Here is a 27,354-nt window from a genome sequence, read left to right as displayed (position 1 = left end):
TCCCTGTCTTCGTCACCTTTAGACTTGACTGTACCATTGGAAGAAATTGGCCTCCCTATATTCTAAAACTGTTCTCCCCAATGCTTCTTGATGTGGGGATGGTATTATTTGACATTGACAATTGCAGCTTTGTTTTGATCATGATCCCTCTGTGAAATATTTAGTGCAAAAGTCAGGTCATCCCCTCAAGCCTACTGATGCACATGTGTATTTTGAATCCTTATTTGGACATGGGACCAGATCAACCTGATTCCATTCTACCTTCCTACTTGACCAATAACTCCCTCTTTTATTGACTGCACCAAAACCTTATGTCAGAATTGGAATGCATACCCTATGGAATTTTGTTTTCATAATTAACCATTTTAAGATGTCACATATTGAACTTGAATATCAAGTTGTTAATTTTGCTTTGTTAGTCATTAGGAGGGGCATATTGTTCTAGTGAGATAGCCTAAGTCATTTGGATTATTTACTGCCTTGTTCTCAACTTTGTTTCAGTCTCATTTTACATGTTTAATTTTTCTCATTTCTTTGCCTCTGACTGTTGAATTACTGAAATAACTTGTTTACTGGTACATTTTGCCACTTGTGTTTTTTCTAGTTTGAAGTTCAAACCGTAAATCTTGCTAATAATCTACTGGCACTGCTGAGAAAATGAAACACTGTCAGAGGAGCCCACTTTTAGTTAGTCGTAGAGTTACACAGCATCAGTCTAAGGCCTTCCTATTTACCCATCCAGATGCCTTTTAAATATTGTAATTGTACCTGTCTCAGCACTTCCTCTGGCAGCTCATTCCATACACACACCACCCTCTGCATGAAAAGGTTGCTCCTCAGATCCTTTTTAAATCTTGCCCTTCTCACCTTAAACCGATGTCCTCTAATTTTGAATTTGCCCGCCCTAGGAAAAAGACCTTGGCTACTCACCCTGACTGTGCCCCTACGATTTTATAAACCTTTATAAGGTCACTCCTCGGCCTCCGATACCGCAGCCTCTCCCTGTAACTCAAATGATCCAATCGCAGCAATATCCTTGTAAATCTTTTGAGTACCCTCTCAAGTTTAACAACGATTTCCTTATAGAAGGGTAACCAGAATTGTATGCACTATTTTAGAAGTGCCTCACCAATGTCCTATACAGCTGCAGCATGCTGTCCCAATTCCTATACTTGATGTCCTAACCAACGAAGGCAAGCATGCCAAACGCCACCTTCACTACCCTGTCTACCTGGGACTCCATTTTCATGGAACTGTGCATCTGCACACCTAGGTCTCTTTGTTCGGCAGCACTTCCCAGAGCTGTACCATTTAGTTGCCCTGGTTTGCCTTACCAAAATGTAACGGCTCACATTTATCTAAATTAAATTCCATTTGCCACTCCTTGGCCCAATGGCCCATCTGATTAAAGTCCCGGTGTAATCTGAGATAATTTTCACTGTCCATACACTCCCTATTTTGGTGTCAACTGCAGAAGTACTAACCATATTTCCTATATTTATATCCAAAGCATTTATATAAATGATGAAAAGCAGAGGACCCAGCACTGATCCTTCTGACGCATTGCTGGCCACAGGCCACCACGCTGTCTCCAGTCTTCGAGCCAATCATGTATCCCCCTGGATCAGTTGTGATTTAACCTTGCTAACTAGTCTACCATGCGGAACCTTGTTAAATGGTTTGCTGATGTCCATAAAGACAATGTGTACCGCTCTGTAGTCAACTTTACTTCTTCAAAAAATTTAGTCAAGTTAGTAAGACACGATTTCCCCTGCACAAAACCATGTTGACTATCCCTAATCAATCCTTGCCTTGCCAAATGCATCTACGTCCTGTCTCTCAGAATTCCCTCCATTGTCATAAGGCACGTTGGTCTATAGTTCCCTGACTTTTTCTCTCAGCCTTTTTGAAATAATGGCTTATCACCAGATTGACCAACTTCCAGTCTCTCGGTACTTCACCTGTGGCTGTCGATGATACAAGTATCTCAGCAAGGGGCCCAGCAATCTTTTCCCCAGCTTCCCACAAAGTTCTGGGATACAGCTGATCAGGTCCCAGGGATTGATCCACCTTTGTGTTTGAACCAGCATCACCTCTTCTGTAATTTAAACTCTCCAAGACATCACTATTTATTTACCCAAGTTGCCTAGCTTCCATGTCTTTCTCCACAGTAAATGCAGATGCAAAATATTTGTTTAGAGTCCCCCTCATCTCCTGTGGTTCTACACATGGATGGGTACAATGAACTTTAATGGGCCCTATTCTCTCCCTAGTTACGCTTTTGCACTTAATGTACTTTTAGAATGTCTTTGAGTCTCCTGAACTCTATTTACCAAAACTTCTTCCTCATGCCCCCTGTTTGCCTTCTGATTTCCCTCTTGAGTTTACCCCTAATGCCATTATATCTTCAGCATTTGGCCCGTATCAGTCTAAACCCTCCCTATTTACTCATCCAAATGCTTTTTAAATGTTGTAATTGTACCTCTCTCACGACTTCCTCTGGCAGCTCGTTCCATTCATACACCACCCTGCTCACTCAATTTCAGCTGTCCATTTGCCTCATTCTTCTCCTTGACCAGGGCCTCAATTTCTCTCGTCATCTAGCATTCCCTGTACTTGCCAGTCTTGCCGTTCACACTAACAGGAACATATGCCTCTGAACTCTCATCTCATTTTTACCTGCAAAAGCTCCCTCCAGTCAACTTTTGCAAGTCCCTGTCGAATTGGATCAAAATTGGTTTTACTGCAATTTAGAACAAATCAAAAGTTAACATTCTATAGTTTTTGATAACTATTTTAAAACTAATAGAATTTTAATTACTTGCCCTAAAGTGCACCCTCACTGAAACCTCAGTTGCTTGACCTGTCTGATTTCCAAAAGAAGGTGAAGTATTGCTCCTTCTCTAGTCAGTACGTACACACTTCACAAATTCCTCCCAAACCAAGCCCCTCCACACTATGACAACCCCATTGTATGTTTGGAAGGTTAAAATTGTCTACCATTACAACCTTATTGTACTTGCAGATAGATTTCAGAATCCCTGCAGTATGGAAGTAGGCTATTCGGCCCTTTGAGTCTGCGCCGATTCTCTGAAGAACATCCCACCTTGAGCCACTTTCCTACCCCCATCCCTAAAACCCTGCACTTCCATGACTAATCCAACTAGCTTGCACATCTTTGGACTTTCAGAGGAAACCATGTAGACGTGGGGAGAATGTGCAAATTCCACATAGATGGTCCTTACATATTTGCTTCTCCATTTCCAGCTGACTATTGGGGTGGATCTATAATACAATCCTAACAAGGTGATCATCCCTTTCTTACTTTTAATTACCACCCATATAACTTCACTGGATGACCTCCGAGAAATATCATCCCAAAGTATGGCCATAATGCTATCCCTAATCAAAACTCTCTTTCCTCCTTTTCTATCCTTCCATAGCATCTGTATTTGGAAACGTTAAACGACCAGTCATGTCCATCCCTGAGCCACTTTGCTGTAATAGCAGTGATATTCCCAGTCCCGTATTCCCAACCATGCCCTGAATTCGTCTGCTTTACCAGTTGGACGTCTTGCATTGAAGTAAATACAGATTCATTCATTAGTCTTGCTTTGTTCAGCTGTTGTCTGCTGTAACTATTTGACTTGCTCTCCTTATGTGCTGTAACAGCCTCAGCCTTTTCTCTCTCCTCCCAATTGCTTTGGTTCCCACTGTTTCACAAGTTTACAAGTCCTGAGTAACACAAGGCAATCTTCTCCACAAGGATGTGATATGAGACAAGATAACAAAGTGTGGAGCCTGGATGAACACAGCAGGCGAAGCAGCATCTCAGGAGCACAAAAGCTGATGTTTCGGGCCTCGACCCTTCATCAGAGATGATATGATATGATCTGTTTGTGTCCAATTCAGGTGGAATATGACCCTGTTATGCAGGTCATTTCTACCCCTGAGGAGACGTCAGTGGTCCAAAACTGTGAATCCTTGCCCTTTGTAGCGGCTCCTCAGCCATGCATTCATCTGCTCTATCCTCCTATTCCTGCTGTCACTAGCACATTGCACCAGTAGTAATCCAGACATTACTAACCTTGAGGTCCTACTTTTTAAACTCTGGCTTAGTTTGCTATCTTCTCTCTGCAGAACCTCATCCCTGTTGGTACCAGTGCTCACAACCGTTTCCCGCTGGTATTTGTCCCTTTTCAGAATATTCTGCACTGTCTCAGAGACATCCTTGACCCTTCTGTCGGGGTGGCAATGCGCCATCCTGATGTCTCACTGATGGTCGCAGAAACATTTTTCTCTGCCCCCGACTGGTGAGTCCCTGTTACCATCAGTTGCTTGGAACCTGACATACCCCTCTTTACAGTAGACACAGCCACTGTGCCAGAAATCTGGGCATCTGTGCTGTACTGCCCTGAGAAGCCATTCTCCTCTACAATACCCAAAATGACACATCTGTTTGAGAGATGAGTTGTTAATTTCCCGTGTTTGCGTTTTGAGAGATCTTGGCACGCCGATGAGACTTGAAAGTAATAATTTGAGTGATGTTTTTACGCACATCCTGTGAACACAGTAAAATACTAAATAACCGCAAGTTAATTAAGTGGTTTCTCTGCTGGGTGTTTGTATAGAAGAAGCTTGTGAATATTTGAGGTTGTAGGAAAAAAATCTGATGCAAAAAGAGTGCATGTACTGTTACTGTGGTTTAACATTATTAGTTTCCATGCAAGTAAATTGTAAGACACGTTGTAGACTTTTGGAAATCGGGGGTGAAACTAGAGTTAAATGTCATGGCCTGGAATTGTTTACCTTCACAGTCACACCTTTTATTCCGGGCCACAATCCTTGCATAGAAGGACAGATTACTGAGAAGTTCTAACACAGGCGATTCAACCCAACTCATTCATATACGTCCTCCTGAGGGACCACCTCCAACCCTACGTTATTTTATCCTAAAATTCTGTTGTTTGCTCCATCATCATCTTAAGCTGCCTTTACCTAAATCAGGCCTTCCCAACTGGGAACCCCTCGTGAGGTCACAGCTGAAGTTTTGGGGTTGAGACAATGACTAACTCTTTTAACACCACCTTCCTCTGATCTCTGATTTTTTTTCCCCCCTACTGCACAAAAGCGTTGCTCACTGAGTGTGACAATTTTGAAGCTTTGAAATGGCAATACAGTGGGAGGATTTTTAGGAAGCTTTGCCTTACATGCATCTAAAAGCACAAGGGATGGGCAATAAATGTCCACATCCCTCAAATAATTTGTTTTAAAAAGTAATTAACTCCAGCTACTCCTTGTGGTACTGAATTCCCCATTCTCACCACACCCACTGTCTAATGAAGCTGCTTCAGAATGCCCTATTTGGTTTATTAGTTACTATGCATAAACAAAAGAGCAGCTTTTTATGCTGAATTTAGGCAAGGAAAGAAGCCACCTATTGAGATTGGCACTTCCAAAGGTAAAAATGGAACTTAATTTCAATTGCAGCTGAAGTTATTCCTACCTGTGCAATTTAACTGCAGTGTAAAATGTCTTTGGTCTTCTTGGAGCTTTGAGACTCAGTGAATGTTTTCTCATGTGATGTGACAATCAATGGTAATTTCGTGGACAGCTTTCAGTCCCACTCTGATGATGTGAATTTAAATTGCATGAGCTGCTGTAGTGGAATTTGTATGTGTATGTCCAGAATGTTAGCCTGATCTTCTGGGATCGTATTTCATGGACTTTATCACTGCACCGTCATCTCTCCCTTTCTCTATTTATTGTTGAAGACAGTGTGGGTATATTTTCAATACTTTGAAAGTGAAGGTCGGTAGATTCTTACTTGGAAGGGAATCAAAGATTTTTGGAGGTGAATAGAAATTCATCTTCTTGTTTGTGATACACGATTTTATTGAAGTTTGAAGGAAATACTTAAAAGCGTGAGTTATCCAAACTTTGAATTCAGGCCATTTATCAAACTGACAGAGAATGTCGCCTGTTGTAATGTCTGTTGTTTTTAATCTTATGTTTGCTTGTGCTGTATGGTAATGTAGACCAAATGTCTTGATAATGCCATATTTTGTTGGAAGAGTTATGTCGTGTGTATGAAGGCACAATACTGGAAGTGCAGTATGCACTTAGTTACAGCTCAACAACACTGGTTAAATTGCTGTCATCCAGCTGGCCCACAAGCAGGTTAGCATTGATCCTTGCATGTAAGAATGAGGTCTCATCATATCTGTGACCATGAGAAATACTACGTAATGTACCTTGCCTTCCTCCACTGGTGACTATGTGAGGGACACTAATTTACTTTGCACGCGCACCTTCCTTTGAGAGGGAAGAGTCAAAGACAGATGGGCATCCTTTGGACAAGCTGCAATTCCTACCTAAGATACACTTTTGATCTGGACACATTTGTATTGACTGTGCATGCAGAGAATGGGATTAATTGACAGTGGGAAGGCAACTCGCTCAATATATCCTTAGTAAAACTAGGACCATCTGGACCAAAAATAAGGTACACAAATGGCCTACAGTTGAGTTACGCTTTCTTCTTTTTGAATGTATCATCTATACTTGTGTAGAAGATGAGAAGTGTGCTTTGGGTTGCATCTAGGTGAGGGGTAATATCTTCCCTGCTGGTGTGTCTCAACACAGCTGACCAAGACAGGCATGATGAGGCAGTTTAATTATGACCCATGTCATGTTGACGTGAGTGGTTTTTGTACTGAATTTTGAAGATCATCTTCTACACTACTATAATGTGATATATGCATGTTGCTTTTGGAATGTACATTTTCGATGACGTTTAAAGTTTCAAAAACAATATGTTTATAATAATATAAAAATTGTGAATACTTCTCTCGACTTGAAATTAACATTTTAGTCGCTATCACTTCTAAATTTTCTGACAGTCGTTCTCACCTCAGTTATTCCTTTTCGCTGGATCTGGGAAAGCATTTTTACAGTATTGAATTGATAGTAATGATAATGCCTCTCTGTTACACCCTAAAGTCAATATTTTAAACATAGAAAGTTAGTTTTTTGGATCCGTGTCATGATGACCTGAGTGGACAAGCATCAGTTTACCTGCGATTCCACAAGAGAGATGAATATATTCCTGGCATTTTTTTCATGGATATAGCTACTTGCTTCACTTAAACTGGATCTGTTCCAGTAAGAGATAACAAGGTGTAGAGCTGGATGAACACAGCAGGCCAGGCAGCATCAGAGGAACAGGAAAGGTCAAGTTTCGGGTCTGAACCCTTCTTCAGAAATGATCTCTGAAGAAGGGTCCAGACCCGAAACGTCAGCCTTCCTGCTCCTCTGATGCTGCCTGGCCTGCTGTGCTCATCCACCTCTATACCTTGCTATCTCAGATTCTCCAGCATCAGCAGTTCCTACTTTTCCTGTTCCAGCCTGAGTGCTTAATTCTATACTGTTACGACAGAGAGATGAAAAGGTGAAATGTTTTCCCTGCAACACACGGTCAGGACTTGCATTTTCGCGTCCCGTCGCTGAGGAATGAATCAATTGGAGAGGCTGTCTTGTACGCACTGGATAGAATTTAATCATTCCCCTTCTTTCTGCCTTCTCTTCAATTTCCCCCCTTTAAAAATAAACGTGGACGTGATGTGGAAAGCCTGCTGCTGTCCTGACGTGCCCCAAATAAGTCAAGGTGGGACAGGTCTTGTGGCTGTAGCCCAGTTAAAACACTGAGGGTCCATTTCTGCGCTTTGGTCCAACCAGACCACGCTGACCATAATCCTAAACTAAGCTAGTCCCACCAGCCTGCGCTTGGCCCATATCTTTACCAACATTTTTTAGTTATGTACTTATCCAAATGTCTTTAAAGTGTTGTAACTGTATCAGCATTCACCACTTCCTCTGGAAATTCTCCACACACAAATCACTGTTTTTAAAAAAAAAAAATTGCCTCATGTACTTTTAAAGCTTTCTCCTCTCACCTTAAAAATATGCCCGGAGGCTTGAAGTTCTCCACCCTAGGTAAAAGACACCTGCCATTCACTTTATTTGTACGCCTCATGGTTTTACAAACCTCTATAACCTCAACCCTCAACCTCCTACCCTCCAGAGAAAACATCCCAGCCACTTGGGTAACCATTGACTTGTACCATGGTCTGGGAGCAAGGTGCCGCACACCATATTAGGAAACTACCACAAGGCCGGCCTTGTCTGATCAGGCATCTTGTACCTCATGAGGACAGCCACAGTGTCAGGTCTACCCTCACCAAAAGAACCTCTCCCGCTGTCCTCGGAACCATCCATTGATGTTTGTGCTTGTGGCCTCCTGTAGTTCCAGCTGTGGTGACCAATCCCACTGGCTGCTGGGACTGAAATGCTGCCAGTATCTAACACTGGCCTACTGCTATGGTTGTTAAATTCAGCACTGTCTGTTTGTTTTTGATCGTGAGTGTATGATTCAAAATGCCAGTGAGCATTATCCAGCTATTCCATTTTGCTCTGTAAAAATGAAGAGTGGCACTTCTGTATGTAAGACGTTTTCTATGTGTGACTGTTTTGATATCAGTGACAGAATTTAAATTTGAGGAGATAGGAGTCACTTTATTTTTCAGGTGATTATTTCAAACTTTTCACTTTTGTTTTTTCTTGTTGGTTCACCTCCCATGACATTCACTTGCTGCAGAGTTGCACTTGTCCTCAGAGTTAGCTGAATTTTTTTTTAAACTAAAATGCTCAGGTTATAAACATCTGTCTAACAAAAGCTCATTTGACATTGATTGAAGGACTGAATGGGGCTGAGTTACATCAGATGGTCCACTGGCACTTGCTTTTACCATCACGGATACAGACTAGAGGAGAGAATGCTCGTGTTTAAAGAACCGTGTGTATCTTAATTTGATGCACATTTTTACAAGTGTAAATCACACACACAACTTCCAGTTCATTCCAACCAGTTCCCCAATGACAATCTTCTGATTTACCATCTATCCAGTAATGTATTCCTTGCAGCAATTCAAGTACCTATTCTGAAACCATTGCATCAACAGTATGACAAGATCAGGTGCAGTTCCAAGCCTTGTTGTACCATACAAGTTTGCAGAGTTTGTTGTATTAAGTTTAGTGTAGCTGCCCTGTGTGGTATTGGTTTTTATTGCGGAGGTGCTGGTGTTGGGCGAGGGTGGACAAAGTCAGAAGTCAAAACCGAAAGGACTGTGGATACTGTAAATCAGGAACCAAAACAGAAATTGTTGGAAAAGCTCAGCAGGTCTGGCAGCATCTGTGACCCTTTCTCAGGACTGAGTCAGAAGTCACATAACACCAGGTTGTGGTCCAACAGGTTTATTTGAAATCTCAAGCTTTTGGAACATTGCTTCTTTATCAGTTAAAATGGAGGGAAGATCACAGGCACAGAATATGTAGGCAGAGAGATAATGGCAAAATAATTAGATTATAATTATAATGATAATTGAGAGTGTCAACAGGTAAGAAATACTGAGTGTGGAGTGTTGATAGGGTGAATAACAAGTCTTTGCAGGTGTTCGAAAGTGTCAAATGATGGGAGTAAAATGTCAACAGCTTTATAACAAGTGAAGGGATGACCTATGAATCAATTAAGAAAGACACATGCTTTAATCTTTCCACACTCTTACTATTCATACAGGTGAGCAAGAGACCAGATATTTAACAATTTTTTTTCAGGAGAAAGCATAAGTCAATTAATAATACTCCTTTAGTATTTGTTAAAGACAAGTCATGTTTCACCTTGAAGCCTTCAATGAAGGAATGGAGAAGGGCAGTTATATTAGTGCATTAATATTTATATGGACTTTGAAAAGGCTTTTCAGGCTGTGTAGAAAAAATGAAGTTAGCGGGATTAAAAGGACAGTGGCAACACGAATAGAATAACATTCTTTTCGGACTGGGCTGCACTGTTTTATCTCCTGAGCACTTAGTGGAACAAATCTCTTAATATGTTTTAACTGTTTTGGATTTGGATATCGGGGACACGTTTTCAAAGACTACGCAAACATGAGGTGCATTGTAGTAGACTGCACAAGGTCATAGCCTGGTAGAATGGACAGAAACGTAGCAGACTAAATTCAAAGGTGGCAATGAAGTATTTTAGAAGGAAGGCAGGAATAAGAGAAACAATGCCATGTATTTAGTACAATCCTAATAGGGTATAGGAGTAGACACCTGGAAGTTCACATGAGTGAACTTTTTGACGGTGACAACTTGTTCATAAATAATAGCAAAATACTGCAGGTGCTGTAAAACTGAAACACGCACAGAAAGTGCTGTAAAACAAGCTTCCAGTGATCAGGAAATGATGATGTTGTGAAGTTGTACAAAAGCAATTTTTTTTTTTACAAGCACGTAAAACCAAGTCAATACTTAGTATGTTTTCTGAGAGTAAACATATACATGTGAAATTAAAGCTGAGAGTGGCCTATGTTTAATGTTGCACAGTTGCAGTCAGGAGTAATTCATTGCTGAGTCGTTCTTTTGGATCAATTTTATTTAAAAGGGAAGGGCATAAATCTGATATGTGCGGAGGAGGAGGAATAGGCAGCATATAATTAAAAAAACTGGATACTTTCAAAATGCCTGCTCAAAGATTCATCATCCTGAAATTAGACTTTTTAATTTGAATTTAACAATTCTGAATCTTAGCTTCAGATGTACTCTGATTTCAAAGTTAATTCTTTGAAATTATTTGAAAAGGATTGGGACAACTATTGAGCATTAAGCTTAACATCTAACATAAGGAAAGTTGTAACTTATTTTCAGCTTAATAGACGATCTCTTGGAAAGCATGGATTCAGGATGGAAAGGTCTTGTTAACAGTTTATGGAGTAGGTGAGTCACAGCTGGCTTACATGCTTGGATCTTCAGAACCAATCATGAACTAAGTTACAATTTAATTTAGAAACCACTCATTTGTTTGGTCTAAATGTGTAATGTGCAGGCTGCAAAGAACATAGAAGCAGGATGTTCTGGGATCAATTCTGTACTCCTTACGTCATTCTTATTTCACCTTTAGAACTAGATTGACTTTGCTCTTGACAGTAGGAATGGACAAGAAATAATCATATTAATCACTGTGATGGGGAAGTCAAATGACAGAATACAGTTTTGAAAAGGAAGAAAATAAATAGAAAGTGAAGCCCAGTATATGGTTTACCAAAGCGTTGTGCGGTAAATTTATCAATGCGATCCATTCTAGCTGACGCATACTTCTCCAATCTTTGGACAGAGAAAGGGGATGTAAATGTGGCTAATGGAGAGAGTTGATGTATGAAGGGATGTAAGGTTTCTTATTGTCATTGCTCTTGATAATCTTTGTGTACATGATTTGCATTTTACTTATATTTAAACAATATTTCATTGGGACTTTAGTTCTGGAGTTGTTTGGGAAATGAAACGGAAGCAACGCTGGAAGCCTTTTAGTCAAAAGCACATCAATCTTTTGGAGCAGAGCTACCAGACACACCTGACTGAAAAGACTGCAGAACATTGGATTAAGTTGGACAGTAACTTGGAGGTAACATACATACGGATAATATTGTTAAGATGGAGTTCCAGTGGACCTGCTAGCTCATGACTGTGAAGTTCCTTATCAGAAATTCAAACTTGCTCTATACTTCCGCTCAGTTAACCTATTGATGTTTCCAAAACTCAACAAAATCGTAATGATTTTCATTTATGCTCCCTTCCTGAATTTTCATGTAATTAAAAATTTTTAAATTTGTTTACTGCCCTACTTCAACAGCAGCAGTAATAAGCGTTTGGAAGATTGCTTGTTTTCAAGTTTGTGATCTTGTCTGAGCTATTTGTTGTTAAGCCTCATGAAATTAGTGAAAGCACAGTGATTGTGAGTTTTTAAAAAAAAAATCACAACCAAGCAAAATTATCACTATGCAACAAGCATGTATTTTTCCTGATGGTTAAAAGGAGTAAAATGAATTTGACTTTTCGTCCCTTCCCTCCTGTGCCTTGGCTGAATCAAAACTCTTTTCAGACTTTAAAGAACTCTGTACAGTTTAAAAGGCAAATGGCAGGGCAGTTGTGCCATTTTCAGTTGTCTTGGATCTTTTTTACAGTGCTACTTTATAACTATATTTACTACTTATTATGCAATAGAATAGTCGGAGCACTAGATGGTATACCGAGAGCTGTTTCAGGTGATGCGGTGAATTTCCTATTTTGAGATTCCATGTTTATTGTGCCTTTTTTAGGTTAATTTTCATGTTATGCAAATCCGTTTGCCTCACCGATTGAGCATCAGACGAAACTTTTTATCTGGCATTCAAGTTGAGTATAAGCAGTCTGTTCATCACAGGAGTTTACGTGCCCAGTTATACTGGCTGCAGGTAATGTTCATTGGTTTGTCAGCTTTTTGCATGGATCCCTAGTTCATAGATCCCTAGTTCATACATTGCAGATTTTGTTTTATAAAGACTACTATATCCTAAGCAGAGTTAACTAAATGTTTAATTTAGCTGATGGGCACTTGTAACTAGTCAACTTTAGTTTAAGGGGCAGTAGCACAATAGGGTTACGCACAATATTTGGTGGTATTTTGAAGGTGATGTAGGTGCATCATGGTGTTCAGAGGTGATCTAAAGTTGCTTAATAATCTAAAATGTTTTATAAGAACATTTGAAAAAAGGAGCGCAAGAAGGGCCATAACTTTTTATTTCACCTCAACGTGTTTTGTTCTTAGTGTGGATTTATTCTGTGTTACATGCACTCGTTGCATTGAATGATGCATTCACTGGTGATCAAACACAAATGCACTGGCCCACAGTCTTAGACAATAACAGAAGGTTAGCAAAATGAAAAATCTAGTTTCTACCCAGTTGATAGTTAATAATTCCATGTACCTAGTCACCAAGAAACATCTGCTTAAGGTGACTGTTAGACCTCAAGAGGCTTATAGAACTACAGCGCAGTACAGGTCCTTTGGCCCTCGATGTTGCGCCGACCTGTGAAACCAAACTGAAGCCTATCTAACCTACCCTGTTCCATTATCATCCATATGTTTATCCAATGACCATTTAAATGCCCTTAAACTTGGCAAGTCTACTACGCCCTTATTGTTCTCTAAGTAAAGAACCTACCTCTGACATCTGTCCTATATCTGTCACACCTCAGTTTAAAGCTACATCCCCTCATGCTAACCATCTCCATCCGAGGAAAAAGGCTGTCACTGTCCACCCTGTCTAATCCTCTGATCATCTTGTATGCCCCTATTAGGTCACCTCAACCTTCTTCTCTCTAACAAAAACAGCCTCAAGTTATTATGCCCAGTTCTGGTTGCCATTCTATAGGAATGATCTGTATGTACTGGAGCAAAATATGTGAATGGTTCCGGGGTAAGGAATTTCGGTTTTTGAGGATAGATTAAAGAGATTGGGACTGTTCTCCTTAGAGAGGAAAGCTAAGAAGAGACTTCAAATCATAAGTGTGCTGGATGGAGTAGATGGTGGGGGTGAGCAGGTGAAATTCTTTTTTTGTTTGTGAAAGGATCAAAATTGAGAGGGCACAGACTTGGTGATCAGCAAAAGAAGGAAATGCAACGTGAGAAATCTTTTGCACATGACAAGTGGTTTGGGTCTGTCATGTACTGCCTGGAAATGTGGTGGAGACAGCTTCAATTGAGGCATTCAAGACAGCATTGGTCAATTAGTTGAATCAAAACAATGTGATAGTGAGAGGAAACGTCAAGAGAATTACAGTAAGTCACAAAGCTCGGTAGAGAGCCTGTGCAGGCATGATAGTTGAGCCAAGCAGGGCAGATGAGCATAGCAGCTGAGGTAGATGAGAGACAATCTTACTGAGATGTACGAGATTCTGAGACGGCTTGATAGGGTTATAAGCAGAGAGGATGTTTTCCTTTGGTGTATCTTGAATTTGAAGCACAGTTTAAAAATAATGAGGTGTCCCATTTCAAATGAAGTCAAGGGGGAATTTTGCCTCTGAGTGTCATTAACCATTGGAATTTTGTCAAAGAATAGTGGAGACTGGTCTCCAACCTATGCTGAGAAAATTGGTGTAGTTCAAAAACAGAATGAAGGACTTAAAGTCATACAGTGCAGAAACATCCTTTGGTCAAACTCGTTTGCACCAGCCAGGCATTTGAATCTGACCACGTTCCATTTGTCAGCATTTGGCCCATATCCCTCCATACCCTGTGATAATGGGAACTGCAGATGCTGGAGAATTCCAAGATAATAAAATGTGAGGCTGGATGAACACAGCAGGCCAAGCAGCATCTCAGGAGCACAAAAGCTGAAGTTTCGGGCCGAGACCCTTCATCAGAGAGGGGTTTGGGGTGAGGGTTCTGGAATAAATAGGGAGAGAGGGGGAGGCGGACCGAAGATGGAGAGTAAAGAAGATAGGTGGAGAGAGTGTAGGTGGAGACGGTAGGGAGGGGATAGGTCAGTCCAGGGAAGACGGACAGGTCAAGGAGGTGGGATGAGGTTAGTAGGTAGATGGGGGTGCGGCTTGGGGTGGGAGGAAGGGATGGGTGAGAGGAAGAACCGGTTAGGGAGGCAGAGACAGGTTGGACTGGTTTTGGGATGCAGTGGGTAGGGGGGAAGAGCTGGGCTGGTTGTGTGGTGCAGTGGGGGGAGGGGACGAACTGGGCTGGTTTAGGGATGCAGTAGGGGAAGGGGAGATTTTGAAACTGGTGAAGTCCACATTGATACCATTAGGCTGCAGGGTATGGAGGGATCCAACCTCAGGTTCCATCTCAGGCAACCAGCTTGTAACTGATGTCCATTTCAAGCCCACCGACTCCCACAGCTACCTAGAATACACCACCTCCCACCCACCCTCCTGCAAAAATTCCATCCCCTATTCCCAATTCCTCCGCCTCCGCCGCATCTGCTCCCACGATAAGACATTCCACTCCCGCACATCCCAGATGTCCAAGTTCTTTAAGGACCGCAACTTGCCCCCCACAGTGATCGAGAACGCCCTTGACCGCGTCTCCCGTATTTCACGCAACACATCCGTCACACCCCGCCCCCGCCACAACCGCCCTAAGAGGATCCCCCTCGTTCTCACACACCACCCTACCAACCTCCGGATACAACGCATCATCCTCCGACACTTTAGCCATTTACAATCCGACCCCACCACCCAAGACATTTTTCCATCCCCACCCCTGTCTGCTTTCCGGAGAGACCACTCTCTCCGTGACTCCCTTGTTCGCTCCACACTGCCCTCCAACCCCACCACACCCGGCACCTTCCCCTGCAACCGCAGGAAATGCTACACTTGCCCCCACACCTCCTCCCTCACCCCTATCCCAGGCCCCAAGATGACATTCCACATTAAGCAGAGGTTCACCTGCACATCTGCCAATGTGGTATACTGCATCCACTATACCCGGTGCGGCTTCCTCTACATTGGGGAAACCTAGCGGACGCTTGGGGACCGCTTTGCAGAACACCTCCGCTCAGTTCGCAACAAACAACTGCACCTCCCAGTCGCAAACCATTTCCACTCCCCCTCCCATTCTCTGGATGACATGTCCATCATGGGCCTCCTGCAGTGCCACAATGATGCCACCCGAAGGTTGCAGGAACAGCAACTCATATATTCCGCCTGGGAACCCTGCAGCCCAATGGTATCAATGTGGACTTCACCAGTTTCAAAATCTCCCCTTCCCCTACTGCACCACACAACCAGCCCAGCTCTTCCCCCCCACCCCCCACCCACTGCATCCCAAAACCAGTCCAACCTGTCTCTGCCTCCCTAACCGGTTCTTCCTCTCACCCATCCCTTCCTCCCACCCCAAGCCGCACCCCCATCTACCTACTAACCTCATCCCACCTCCTTGACCTGTCCGTCTTCCCTGGACTGACCTATCCCCTCGCTACCTCCCCACCTATACTCTCTACACCTATCTTCTTTACTCTCCATCTTCGGTCCGCCTCCCCCTCTCTCCCTATTTATTCCAGCTCCCTCTCCCCATCCCCCTCTCTGATGGGTCTAGGCCCGAAACGTCAGCTCTTGTGCCCCTGAGATGCTGCCTGGCCTGCTGTGTTCATCCAGCCTCACATTTTATTATCTTGGATCCCTCCATACCCTTCCAGGTGCCTTTTAAATATTGTAATTGTACCCACCTGCACGCATGCTCTGGCAGCTCATTCCAAGCACGCACCACCCTGCACAGTTGCACGGTGGCTCAGTGGTGAGCACTGCTGCCTTGCAGCCCCTGGGACCTGGGTTTGGCCACGCTCCGGGGCGGCTGCCTGTGTGGATTTTGCATATTTTTCCTATGTCAGTGTGGGTTTCCTCCGGGTGCTGTGGTTTCCTCTCTCAGTCCCAAGATGTGCAGCTTATGGTGGATTGGCAGTGTGAAATTGTCTGTAGTGTCCAGGAATGTGCTGGGTAAGTGGGTCAGTAATGGGAAATGTGAAGTTACAGAGATGGATTAGGGGTTGGTCTTCAAAGTGTCAGTGTGGACTATAGCTATTCTAAAATTCTGTAACTTTATGATTCTGTCATTCCGTGTTTAAAAACTTTGATCCTCAGGTCTGTTGTCAATCTTTGCTCTCTTACGTAAATCTGTGTCCTCTAGCTTTTGGACTACCCCATCCTAAGAAAAAGACCTTGGCCATTCACCGTATCCATGACCGTCATGGTTTTACAAACCTCAATAAGGCCACCTCTCAACCTCCGATGCTGAAGGGAGAAAAGCCCTGGCCTATTCATCCTCCCCCTATAACTCAAATCCTCCAGTCCTGGCAACGTCCTTGTAAATATTTTCTGCACCCTCTCAAGATTACTAGCATCCTCACTGTAGAAGACCTCACCAATGTCCTGTGCAGCTGCAACATGACATCTTAACTCTTATACTCAATGGTCTGATCAACGAAGACAAGCTTGCCAAATGTTTTCATCACCACTCTGTCTACCTGCGACTCCACTTTGAAGGAACTGTGTGCCTACACTCGCAAATCTTTCTGTTCGTTAACTCTCCTGAGGGCCCTGCCAGTAACTCTGCAAGTCCTCACCAAAATGCAGCACCTCACACTTAACTAAACTCTGTCTGCCACCCTTCAGCCCGTTGGCCTGTCTGATCGACATCTTGCTAACATATTAGGTAACACAGGTCACAGGTCTGTGAAAGAGTGTCAACAGCAAAGAAGCAGAGTTTTCCTGTTGATCATGCGAACTGCTGTCCCCATTTGTAACTATGAAAACATTTTATCAGAAAAAACAATAGCAACTAACGTTAAAGGAGAGCTCAGATTAGTGTTACTGTTGTCCATCTTTTCCACTGTGTTGTGTCATCCAAGGTAGAGTGATATCACTCCCTGATCTGAGTCAGAGGATTGTGGTTCAGGTCCCACTCAAGGTTGTGCATTCAAAAAGTATGATCTGGTTGTTAGCTCCTTGCTAGGCATTAGCTGCCATATTTCCGACAGTACAGTGTTGACTTCACACCAGAGGAGCTGCTTTGAGCTGCCTTGAAGTAAAAGGTGCTAGATAAATGGAATAAAAATTAAGTGCTGGAGGGACTTGGAAAATGTGTTTGCGCTGTGAAGCGAGAAACCCAAGTTCGTGCTTTGAGTTGAAGATGAATTCTTTGGAACGGGACAGAAATAGAATTTCTTCCTATCTGGACTTGAGATGCAGATACAATGTCGTTCTAATTCGATATACCTTCAAAAGCTGGCAGACTGGAAAGAAGGCAAGATTTGTGTTTCTTCACCTTAGGACTTCCAAAAATGCTTGTTCTACAGTCATAGGTTGGAGTGGAACTGAGAGAATCAGCACTGAGGGAATTCAACACTAATAGCAAAAAACAAACCGTTCATACTCTTGATGTTTTGGAGTACTAGTTATTGTTCTGTTGAACCTTTTGAGCATGTTATGATTCTTTGTTATAGGTTGATAACCAGTTGCCTGGTGCAATATTTCCAATAGCTTTCCACCCAGTGCCACCACCAAAGTCCATTGCTTTGGATTCAGGTCAGTATTCAAATTAATCAATATTTTTTATCCATAATTACATCCATTTATTCATGCATATTGCAAATGATATTTTTCTGTGAACTCTGTTTAGAACCAAAACCATTTGTTGATATAAGCATCATCACAAGATTTAATGAACACAGTCAAGTCATGCAGTTCAAGTGAGTATCTTTTTGTCAGTACTAGAGACAGCACTATTTCCATTAAGACTAGTACACTATTATTAGAAAATGAGAGTTTATTAAATTGTCGTAGCTATTATGAATTTATTAAGAAGCATCAAACACCAAATTGGTGGATTGTAGCTGTTCATCAGTTTCGTCCTTTGTGATTAGGCGTTAAACCCAGTTGCAGATTGCAGTAAGGTGTCCTTTGTGACTGGGGACTCTGCGATCAGACTGACCTTTCATGCTTTGGGATTTGGGGTCAAACCCAGATGCGAGATGAAATTTGTTGCCGATCCTTTAATATTCATAAGGAGTTGGGATACCATTGGAATATTATGCTCAATTCTAAGCATCAGATTTTAGGAAGCCTTGGAGAGAGTCCAAAAGGAGATGGCCAAAATGTACCAAGGTTTGAGGAATTTCAGTTAATGTGGAGATAATGGCCTAACTGGGATTATTTCCCTTATTAAGCGAAGATTTAAAAGAATTTTTCAAAATCCTGAAAAGTTTTGAGTAAATGGGGTAAAATAGGTTGCATTTTAAAAAAGATCACATAATGTTACCGGACTGACAATCCAGAGGACAAGACTTCAACAGAGACATCAGTTTCAAATAATAATTAATAAGTCTAGGATAAAATTCAGTGATGGTGATTGTGAAACTACTGGTTTGTTATAAAAATCTAGCTACTTTACTGATGCCAGTCAGAGAATGAAATCTGCAATCTTTATTCACGATCAGGCCTACATGTGACTCCAGGCCAATGGTAATAAGGTTGACTTTTAACTACTCTCCAATGGTATAGCAAGGCAATCAGAGGCATTCAATAAGAATTAAACTGAATGTACCACCTCCGAAGAGAAGAACTTGGCGTTTACTAGTTGGACATATTGCTTGCCTTCTGGATATGTCGGTTGCAAATTAACTTCAAAAAATTGCTGCCCAGCAATGGCATTAATAAGCAGCGATTGGGAGTTCTGCTCCTCAGTGGAAGCGAGTCCAATCATCATTACCTGCGAGCCAGTCTGTTTGGCCAGCAGCTCTTGCAGTCCCAGCAGGATCAGAAGTCGTACTGAGACTGCAAGCCATAGCGTAAAGAATAGTGATGATGACCAGATGCAGGTAAATCCTGGGAGAGACAAATGAGGCTGATATTGGGGGCCTGCTCTTGATGTGCGTGCTGAGTCGTAAAAGATGTAATTCCCTTTCTTTCCTGCTTTATCATTGAACTTCCCACTCTTGCTCACTTTCTACTGCTGGGAATTGCACCCATGCTGGGAGAGCTGTCCCTCAGATAGTTAGACTATAAACTACTAGTCATTCTCACTGAATTATACCTTTCAGCTAGTGTTGCAAACTCCCTACTATCCTTCGGTATGCCCTGTTCCACTGGTAAGACAGATCAGAGATGTTGGCATTGGCAGTATGCAAACAGGATCACAGTGTAAACTTTATTGGTGCTGCTATTTACCTGTGTCATGTTAGAATCTCTTTAGCATCAAGAAATTGACAGGATACTGATTATATATACTTTTATGTTTTTGAAATGATACCTTGTTGGGAGTTAACATGTATTCCTGCCTTAAGTATGTGATTGGGTTTATTCTGGTGCTGTTTGCTTTTTCTTCTAGATACTTCATGGTCCTGATTCAGGAAATGGCCGTGAAGATCGATCAAGGATTTCTCAGTGCAGTTATAGCATTGTTTACCACAGCATCAGATCCTCTGGCAGTGACTCAAAAGGTGATGTCAATTCTTTTATGTTATTACCTGCACTGATGTTGCTGGTTTCATTGCACAATTGTGTGCTGTATTATTAGAAGCTTTTTTTTATCAATTTAAAAACAAAAACAACTTTATAACCAGAGATAATGGGAATTGCAGATGCTGGAGAATCCGAGATAACAACGTGTGAAGCTGGACGAACACAGCAGGCCAAGCAGCATCTTGGGAGCAGCTTTTGTGCTCCTAAGATGCTGCTTGGCCTGCTGTGTTCATCCAGCTCCACACTTTGTTAACAACTTTATAACTGACGAGTTTAATTGAGTGATAGCTATATTCAGTGTTCATAAATGAAGCACAGATGATTGCCTGATGCTACTTGACTCCCATCGGAACTTGCTGGTCATTTCGCTCGCACTTTGTGGGAAGAAGGATGGATATCCATGACAACCTCACACAACCGTTAAATCTCGGTCAGCAAGAATGAGGTTGATTGACAAGATGGCTTGGTATGTTACTAGTTGGTTCTGGATACTCTCCTTCTGAAAGTATAGCTGGTTTTGCTAATCAAAGTTAGTGCGTTATCTTATATCATTACATTTCAGAACTTGTTGCACAAAGGATTGATAAACCTTGGTAGCTAAATGGCTTCCTATGCAGCCCCTGATCACGTGTCCCCTTTTTATCTTACCTTGATGATGTAAAGATCAAAAATTGCTAGAAAAGCTCAGCAGGTCTGGGAGCATCTGTGGAAAGAAATCAGAGTGCTACCAGACCTGCTGAGCTTTTCCAGCAATTGCTATTTTTTGTTCCTGATTTCCAGCATCTGCAGTTCTTTCAGTTTTTTACGATGTAAATGTCACATTTGGTCTTGCCTCCCTGGTGGCAAGTCATGCAGTTAGGTGTTAATGATCACTGAGGAGTATTCCAGCAAAGTGAGAGTTAAAGACATGAGCATATGTACTCGATGCAAGATGCTTCAAAGTGTTCTGGGAAAGATACTGTAAATCATTGAGTTTCTTCAGTCCAGTCCAGTGCCATGATGTGTTATTTAAGGCCCATGAGACATTGCCGTCAGTACTGCCTAATAATGATAAATGTATGACGTACTCATATCCTACTCTTCACTTTAAAAAGGGGAATTAAGGTTGACGTGAGAAGTCTGGGTTCTGAAGTGAAGTCTTTTGTAGTCATCTATTCCACTTCACTGTCCAGACTCAAGTGAAGAATAGTTGGCGATCTTTTTGCTCCGTTGGCTAGACAATGGTTTGTAATGCAAAATGATGATGGTTCACTTCCTGTGCCCATTGAGTTTACCATGAAGGATTCTGCATCTCAGTCTCTTCCCTCGCATGAGCTGGTGAGAGGACTGTCAGGTTAAACTGCCACAGTCATTTCTCTCTAATGAGAAAGCAGCCCTATGGTCCAGTAAAAATATGACAACATTCCTTACCTGGATTACAGAGCTACCCGTGCAGTTTGAAACATTTCCCAGTAATAGTGCATCCCATTTAGAGAATTCACAAAAAGCCTCTTCAGTTGGTAAGCAGTCACATTGATTATAAATGTAGCTTTTGCGCTCACATATGCATTAGTGGTAATATTTACACCTGTCTTCAAATTCACTTGTGTATAATTGCTGCTTTCTCTGGAAAAATTGAAATCTCAGCTTAATATGAATCTTCATAAATATAAATGCAAGATTGGCAGGAGCAAAGCATAAAGTGTCTCGCTCACTGGAGAGCCAGTGCATATGTGATGGGTTGAATGGCCTCATTCTCTGCTGTGACAATTCTGTTAGTCATTGTTGCAAATGAACTGGATCAGAGCTGGACCTGTTAGAATTATTTAAGTTACTTTGGTTTTGTTTTGCAGACCAATCTGATAGACCAGGACATGGAAGCCCTGAAGACAGAATTGATGGAAACATCAATGACCGATGCTTCAAGACTTAGCTTCTTTGAGTATTTCCATATTTCACCACTCAAAGTAAGTACTTAAGCTCTCTTTCAAACTTAATAAGGAATTAATATTGTTTACATGTTAATAGAATCTGTTCAGCTCCTCTTAGTAAAAGGATCAGTGGTTCTTTATTTTGGTAATTCAGCCGTTATGGTTTTCCATGCTGTACTTACCTGTTATAAACAATTACAACCTACAACGTCTGTGAAAATGTTTATTTTGTGCCCAAAATGTTGCATTCCCCCAGTCGGAGATAGTGGCATTGATTTGCTCTGCAGCAAGGGAACCTTTGCACAATTCCTTGGAAATGTGTGGTTCATTGCTTTCAGTTCCTTCCATTGTAATTACTGTACTGTGATTTTACAGTTAAATGTGACCAGAGGGTCCATACTGTAAGCATAAACTTAGCAGATCAAAGTATAATTTGCTTTGTTTTGTCTTTTGTCTAAATATGATCATGCAAGAATGAATAATACCAAGGTAGACTGCTAACTACTGCGCCAAATTGAGACTGTTATTCTGCAATGTTCACCTCTTGTGCATCAGTTGAGCAATCTCTTGAATTAAATGCAAAAATTCAGCAAAATATTTTGTGACGTTGCTGTACAAAATGCTTCAGGGTTGTATGTTTGTGGAGTAATTTTATCCTAATGAAGGATTGAGCCTAACGTGGGAGAGAGATCGAGCTGACATACAGAACTGTGTGGAGCAACTGCCGGCACGTTGCTAAAGAGTGACTGTAATCTGGAACGTTGAACATTTTCTTACTGATTACTTCATACTAAGAATTGTAACATTGAACGTTTAACTTATTTCTTTATTTTACTATCGTTTATCCTAGTACCTTGAACCTAAGGTGGTGCCGTGAACAGCAACACTGTAAATATTTCACTGTACTCCTGTATCCCTGTACTTGAGTACACGTGACAATAAAACCTAATTCTAGTTTTAATTTGACTTTCTATTCTTCTATACAAAATTTAATGTGGGTTGCTTATCTAATAATTTTTTTGCAGGTCCCATAATTCGTTGAATTGCTTAAACAAATCTTAAGCCTAGTCCCAGAACTAGTGGTCATAGTTTAAAAATAAGGGGGCAGCCTTTAAAACAAGTGGGGGAATATTTTTCCCTCTGCAGGTTGAACATCATAGAGGCGTTCAGCGTTGAAACAGACCCTCTAGAATTTGCTTCCTCAAAAGGCAGTGGATATTGAATTTTTAAATATTGTAGAAGACAGAAATAGATCCTTGATATATCTTGGTATAAAAGATTATTGGGGATATTCCAGAATGTAGTCTTGAGGTTGAAATCAGATTAGCCATGATTTTTATGAATCGCGGCAGCCTCCAAGGGCCGAGTGGCCTACTTTTGTTATTTGCTGTTATATTCATGCAGAACACCTTATTTCCTGAATTGCAACCTAATGTGTCTGTTAAGGGCATGTCTTTCCTCATCATAATCCTCCAGAGAGATTTTATCTTGAAGTTGAGAAGAAATAAAAATTTATGCCATAAGATATCCTCATTTTTCAGTAAACATTGAAACTTTATAGAATATAATGTCACGTAGGCGAGCAATCATGCTGGTTCTGCTATTGGTTTTTCTACTCTGATATTGGTGTGCTCACTCAGAATCTTCTTTTCTAAATAGTTGCATCTGAGTTTATCTCTTGACTCAGGAGGAGATGAGCCCAGTAAAGAAAAGCAGGAAGCAGTGCCACTGCAGTCCCTCCACATCTTACTGAAAAGCATTGGAGCTACGTTAACGGACGTTGACGATCTCATCTTCAAGTAAGTGTGAAGTACTGCTTTTCACCATTATGACAGTACATTTTTCTGACTGAAAGTCCAAAGCGGCAAATTACACTTGTTAACATTAACAACCAACAAATAGCTGATGGAACTAGGTGCCTAAATATTATCTGGCTTTTTGAAATTACAGAATAGACCACTGGATGCTCTATTAATTTTAGTATCAAGCTGACTTAGTGTGTTTTGCTTGGAAGAATAAGGACAGATTCAGTGGGTATCTTCATTTGGTAGAGGAGTGTAAAGATTTAAAAGTACCCATTCATGTGTCATTACAAAGGGCACTCACTGTAAATTAACAAGACCATAAATATGGATAACATGGGTAGAAGATTGCTGAAAGCAGAGAGTGGGGATGAAAGGGTTTTTCTCAGGATGGCAGCTGGTGACAAGTGGTGGTCCGTAAGGGTCAGTGTTGGGACTGCAACCTTTCACTTTGTATATTAATGATCTAGAAGATGGAATTGTGGGCATTTTGGCTAAGTTTGCAGATGATGCAAAGGTAGGTGTAGGGACAGGTAGTGTTGAGGATGCGGGGATGCTGCAGAAGGAATTGGACAGGTTAGGAGAGTGGGCAAGCAAGTGGCAGATGGAGTGCAATGTGGGAAAGTGTGAGGTCATGCACTTTGGTAAGTAAAATAAAAGCACAGATGATTTTCTAAATGGGGAGAAAATTCACAAGTCTGAAGTGAAAAGAGATTTGGGAGCTCTAGCCTAGGATTCTCTCAAGGTATCGTGCAGGTTGAGTCAATAGTCAGGAAGGCAAATGCAATGTTGGCCTTTTTTTTTTTGAGAGGACTTGAAGAGAAAAGCAGCGATGTATTCCTCAGGCTTTGTAAGGCTCTGGTTAGGCCGCATTTTGAATATTGTGTGCACTTTTGGGCCCTTTATCTCAGGAAGGATCCCTGGAGCTGTTTCAGAGGAGGTTCATGAGAACGGTCCCAAGAATGGAAAGAAATGGAAATTCTATAACTTCATAAAGCCAGATAATATTTAGGCATCTAGTTCCATCAGCTATTTGTTGGTTGTTCATGTTAAAAAGTGTAATTTGCCGCTTTGGGCTTTCAGTCAGAAAAATGAGGAACACTTGAGGACTCTGGCTGTACTCGTTGGAATTTAGAATGATGAGAAACTTAGAGAATACTGAATGGCCTGGAGAGAGTGCATGTTGGGAAGATGCTTCCATTGGTAGGAAAGACTAGGACCCGAGGGCAGTGCCTTAGAGTAAAGAGAAGACCTTTTAGAATTGGGATAAGGAGTAAAGAGAAGACCTTTTAGAATCTTTGACCGGAGAGTGCTGCATCTATGGAATTCACCGCTACAGAAGGTTGTGGAGGCCAGTTTATTGAATACATTTAAGACTGAGATAGTTAGGTTCTTGATTATCAAGGGGATCAAGTGTTATGGGGAGAAAGCGGGAGAATGGGGTTGAGGAACTTATCAGCCATGATTGAATGGTGGAGCAGACTTGGTGGGCTGAATGGTCTGATTTCTGCTCCGATGTCTTAGGGTCCCATAGACACTAAAATCAAAATATTGAACAAATAAGAATGAACTGCAGGCTTTGGAAGATCTGCAGTAATTACAGAAATTGTTGGAGTACTCTGAGATAGTAACAACTACCAATATTGGAGTCAGAGATAACCAAGTGTGGAACTGGGGGAACACATCCGGCCAGGCAGCATCAGAGGAGTAGCAATGACCTGTTCCTCTGCTGCCTGGATTCCTGTGTTCCTCCAGTTCCACACTTTGGTAGTTGTTACAGAGATAACAATGTTGCATTCAATCTCGTCACACTTGTGGTTTTTGGTTCAGGATTGTTTTAGGGCCGTGGGAAGGGCAGAAACCTGACCTTGGGAGACTGAAGCACAGAATTGTGAGAAAAGAGGGTTCCACTTTTGGACGAGTCAGTATATTTGCGAATTTAAGATGAAAGTGGAATCAAAGTTAGTGTGTTCGTATGCAGGAGTGGCGGGATTGAGGATAGGCTTCCAGATGATATTGGTGATGCCAGCTTTGAAAGGAGCGGAAAGTCTTACCCGAGGAGAGTAAATCATTTGCCAACTTGTCAGGGCCTGGAAGAGAAACTGCGATTTCGTGACAGTAGAATCAAGGTAAAGACGAGTTGGGCTTTGTGTATGAGATATGGTCAAAGAATATGAGAGCAGGCAGTACCATGAAAGATTTGACGTTGCTGCTTCCTCATAAAAGCAGCTGAACAAATTCTTAGTTAACACACTGGTCCGTTAGCTCCTTACAATTGGTGAAAAGGGATTGCGGAACAGAATGCTTTAGGAGATGGCCGATCTAGTGATTAATGTCTAAAATGTTGTGCACCTGACAGATTAGTTCAAGTCCACGCCTCTTGTATTTCAGGAAACTGTCATTCTGAACTTGTATTTTGTTCACTTTTTGGTGGCTCGTGCAGCTTCATGCTAAACAAGTTAGAGGAAGTCCAAGATGTTTGGATAAATGTACATGTTTTTGTCAGGTTTGTAGGGAACAGGAAAGTGGTGTTTATGGCTAGAATCCGATCAGCCAGGCTTGAAGAGTTTATGCTGTTTTGCTGTTCCTATTTGTTTTTTTCTGTAGATGGAGCATGCTGAATGAGTGAAACGGTGTTTTCCAATGTGGCTAGCTCTGCCAATGTAATTTAGTCACTTCTAAAGAAAATCTGAAAAGCTTCTTCTATTGCAGGCTTGCATTCTTTGAAATGAAATTCCAGTTCCAAAAGAGGGATCAATTAATGTGGACTGTCATTTCACATTATAGTGAACAGGTAAGTGATTATTCTTTTAAATTATCCAGCAGATTGCTTATTTTCCAAGGTGGTGGCCAGGTGCCAATGTCTGACAGTCTGATGTTGCTGTTTACATAGAACATAGAACTGCACAGCACAGTACAGGCCCTTTGGCCCATGATGTTATGCCGATCTTTTACCCTAATCCTAAGGTCTATCTAACTTCCACCCCTACTTTATACTATCATCCATTTGCCTATCAAATAGTTGCTTAATTGTCCCTAATGAAGCTGACTCTCCGGCAATGCATTCCATGCCTCGACCATTTTGAGTAAAGAACCTACCTCTCACGTCTCTCTTGTATCTACCTACACTCACTTTAAAACTATGCCCCATTGTAATAGCTGCCTCTTCCCTCAGAACAAGTCTCTGGCTGTCCACTCTATCTATACCTCTGATCATTTTGTGCACCTCTATCAAGTCACCTCTCATCCTTTGTCGTTCTAAAGAGAAAAGCTCTAGCTCTTTCAACCTTTCCTCGTAAGACCTTCCCTCCATTCCGGGCAACATCCTGGTGAATCTCCTCTACACCTTTCCTAACACCTCCACTTCTGTCCTGTAATGAGACGACCGGGACTGGACGCAATACTTCAGATGTGGCCAAACCACGCTTTTGTGTAGCTGGAGCATAACTTCACAGGTCTTGAACTCAATCCCTCCATTAATAGAAACTAACACACCATGTGCCTTCTTAACTCTATCCTCGGTAAATTCTTGCATGCTCTGCATCAATGATCCTAGACAGAATGAAAGCCATTCTTCAAATGGTTGAGGTGCAGTAACAAATGACTCCCAGTATTTCATGATCGTACCAGGAATGTTGTTATATTCTTCTGGTGCAAGTGGGACTTACGTCCAAAGTTCCTGATCCAAAACAGGGACACTTCTTTTAAAACCAGTGTGATGTTTCCACTATTTACACCCC

The 27,354-nt window shown here is 41.7% G+C and overlaps 1 protein-coding gene across 5 annotated transcripts in view; it reads left to right on the top strand.

The window, feature by feature from the left end:
- vps13c (vacuolar protein sorting 13 homolog C) overlaps positions 1–27,354 on the top strand; it is a 275,727-nt gene that overhangs the window by 220,804 nt on the left and 27,569 nt on the right. For all 5 annotated transcript variants that reach the window (XM_048520896.1, XM_048520895.1, XM_048520894.1 and 2 more), the window contains 8 exons: positions 11,374–11,518; positions 12,213–12,347; positions 17,886–17,967; positions 18,062–18,131; positions 19,769–19,880; positions 21,735–21,848; positions 23,472–23,611; positions 26,327–26,408. In XM_048520896.1, coding sequence (XP_048376853.1) covers positions 11,374–11,518; positions 12,213–12,347; positions 17,886–17,967; positions 18,062–18,131; positions 19,769–19,880; positions 21,735–21,848; positions 23,472–23,611; positions 26,327–26,408 — 880 coding nt within the window. The remainder of the gene's footprint in view (positions 1–11,373; positions 11,519–12,212; positions 12,348–17,885; positions 17,968–18,061; positions 18,132–19,768; positions 19,881–21,734; positions 21,849–23,471; positions 23,612–26,326; positions 26,409–27,354) is intronic.

Source organism: Stegostoma tigrinum, chromosome 36 (assembly GCF_030684315.1).
Source record: "Stegostoma tigrinum isolate sSteTig4 chromosome 36, sSteTig4.hap1, whole genome shotgun sequence".
Lineage (NCBI taxonomy): Eukaryota > Metazoa > Chordata > Chondrichthyes > Orectolobiformes > Stegostomatidae > Stegostoma > Stegostoma tigrinum.
The sequence above is the reverse complement of the archived record's forward strand: the minus strand, read 5'-3'. Positions and strand labels throughout refer to the sequence as shown.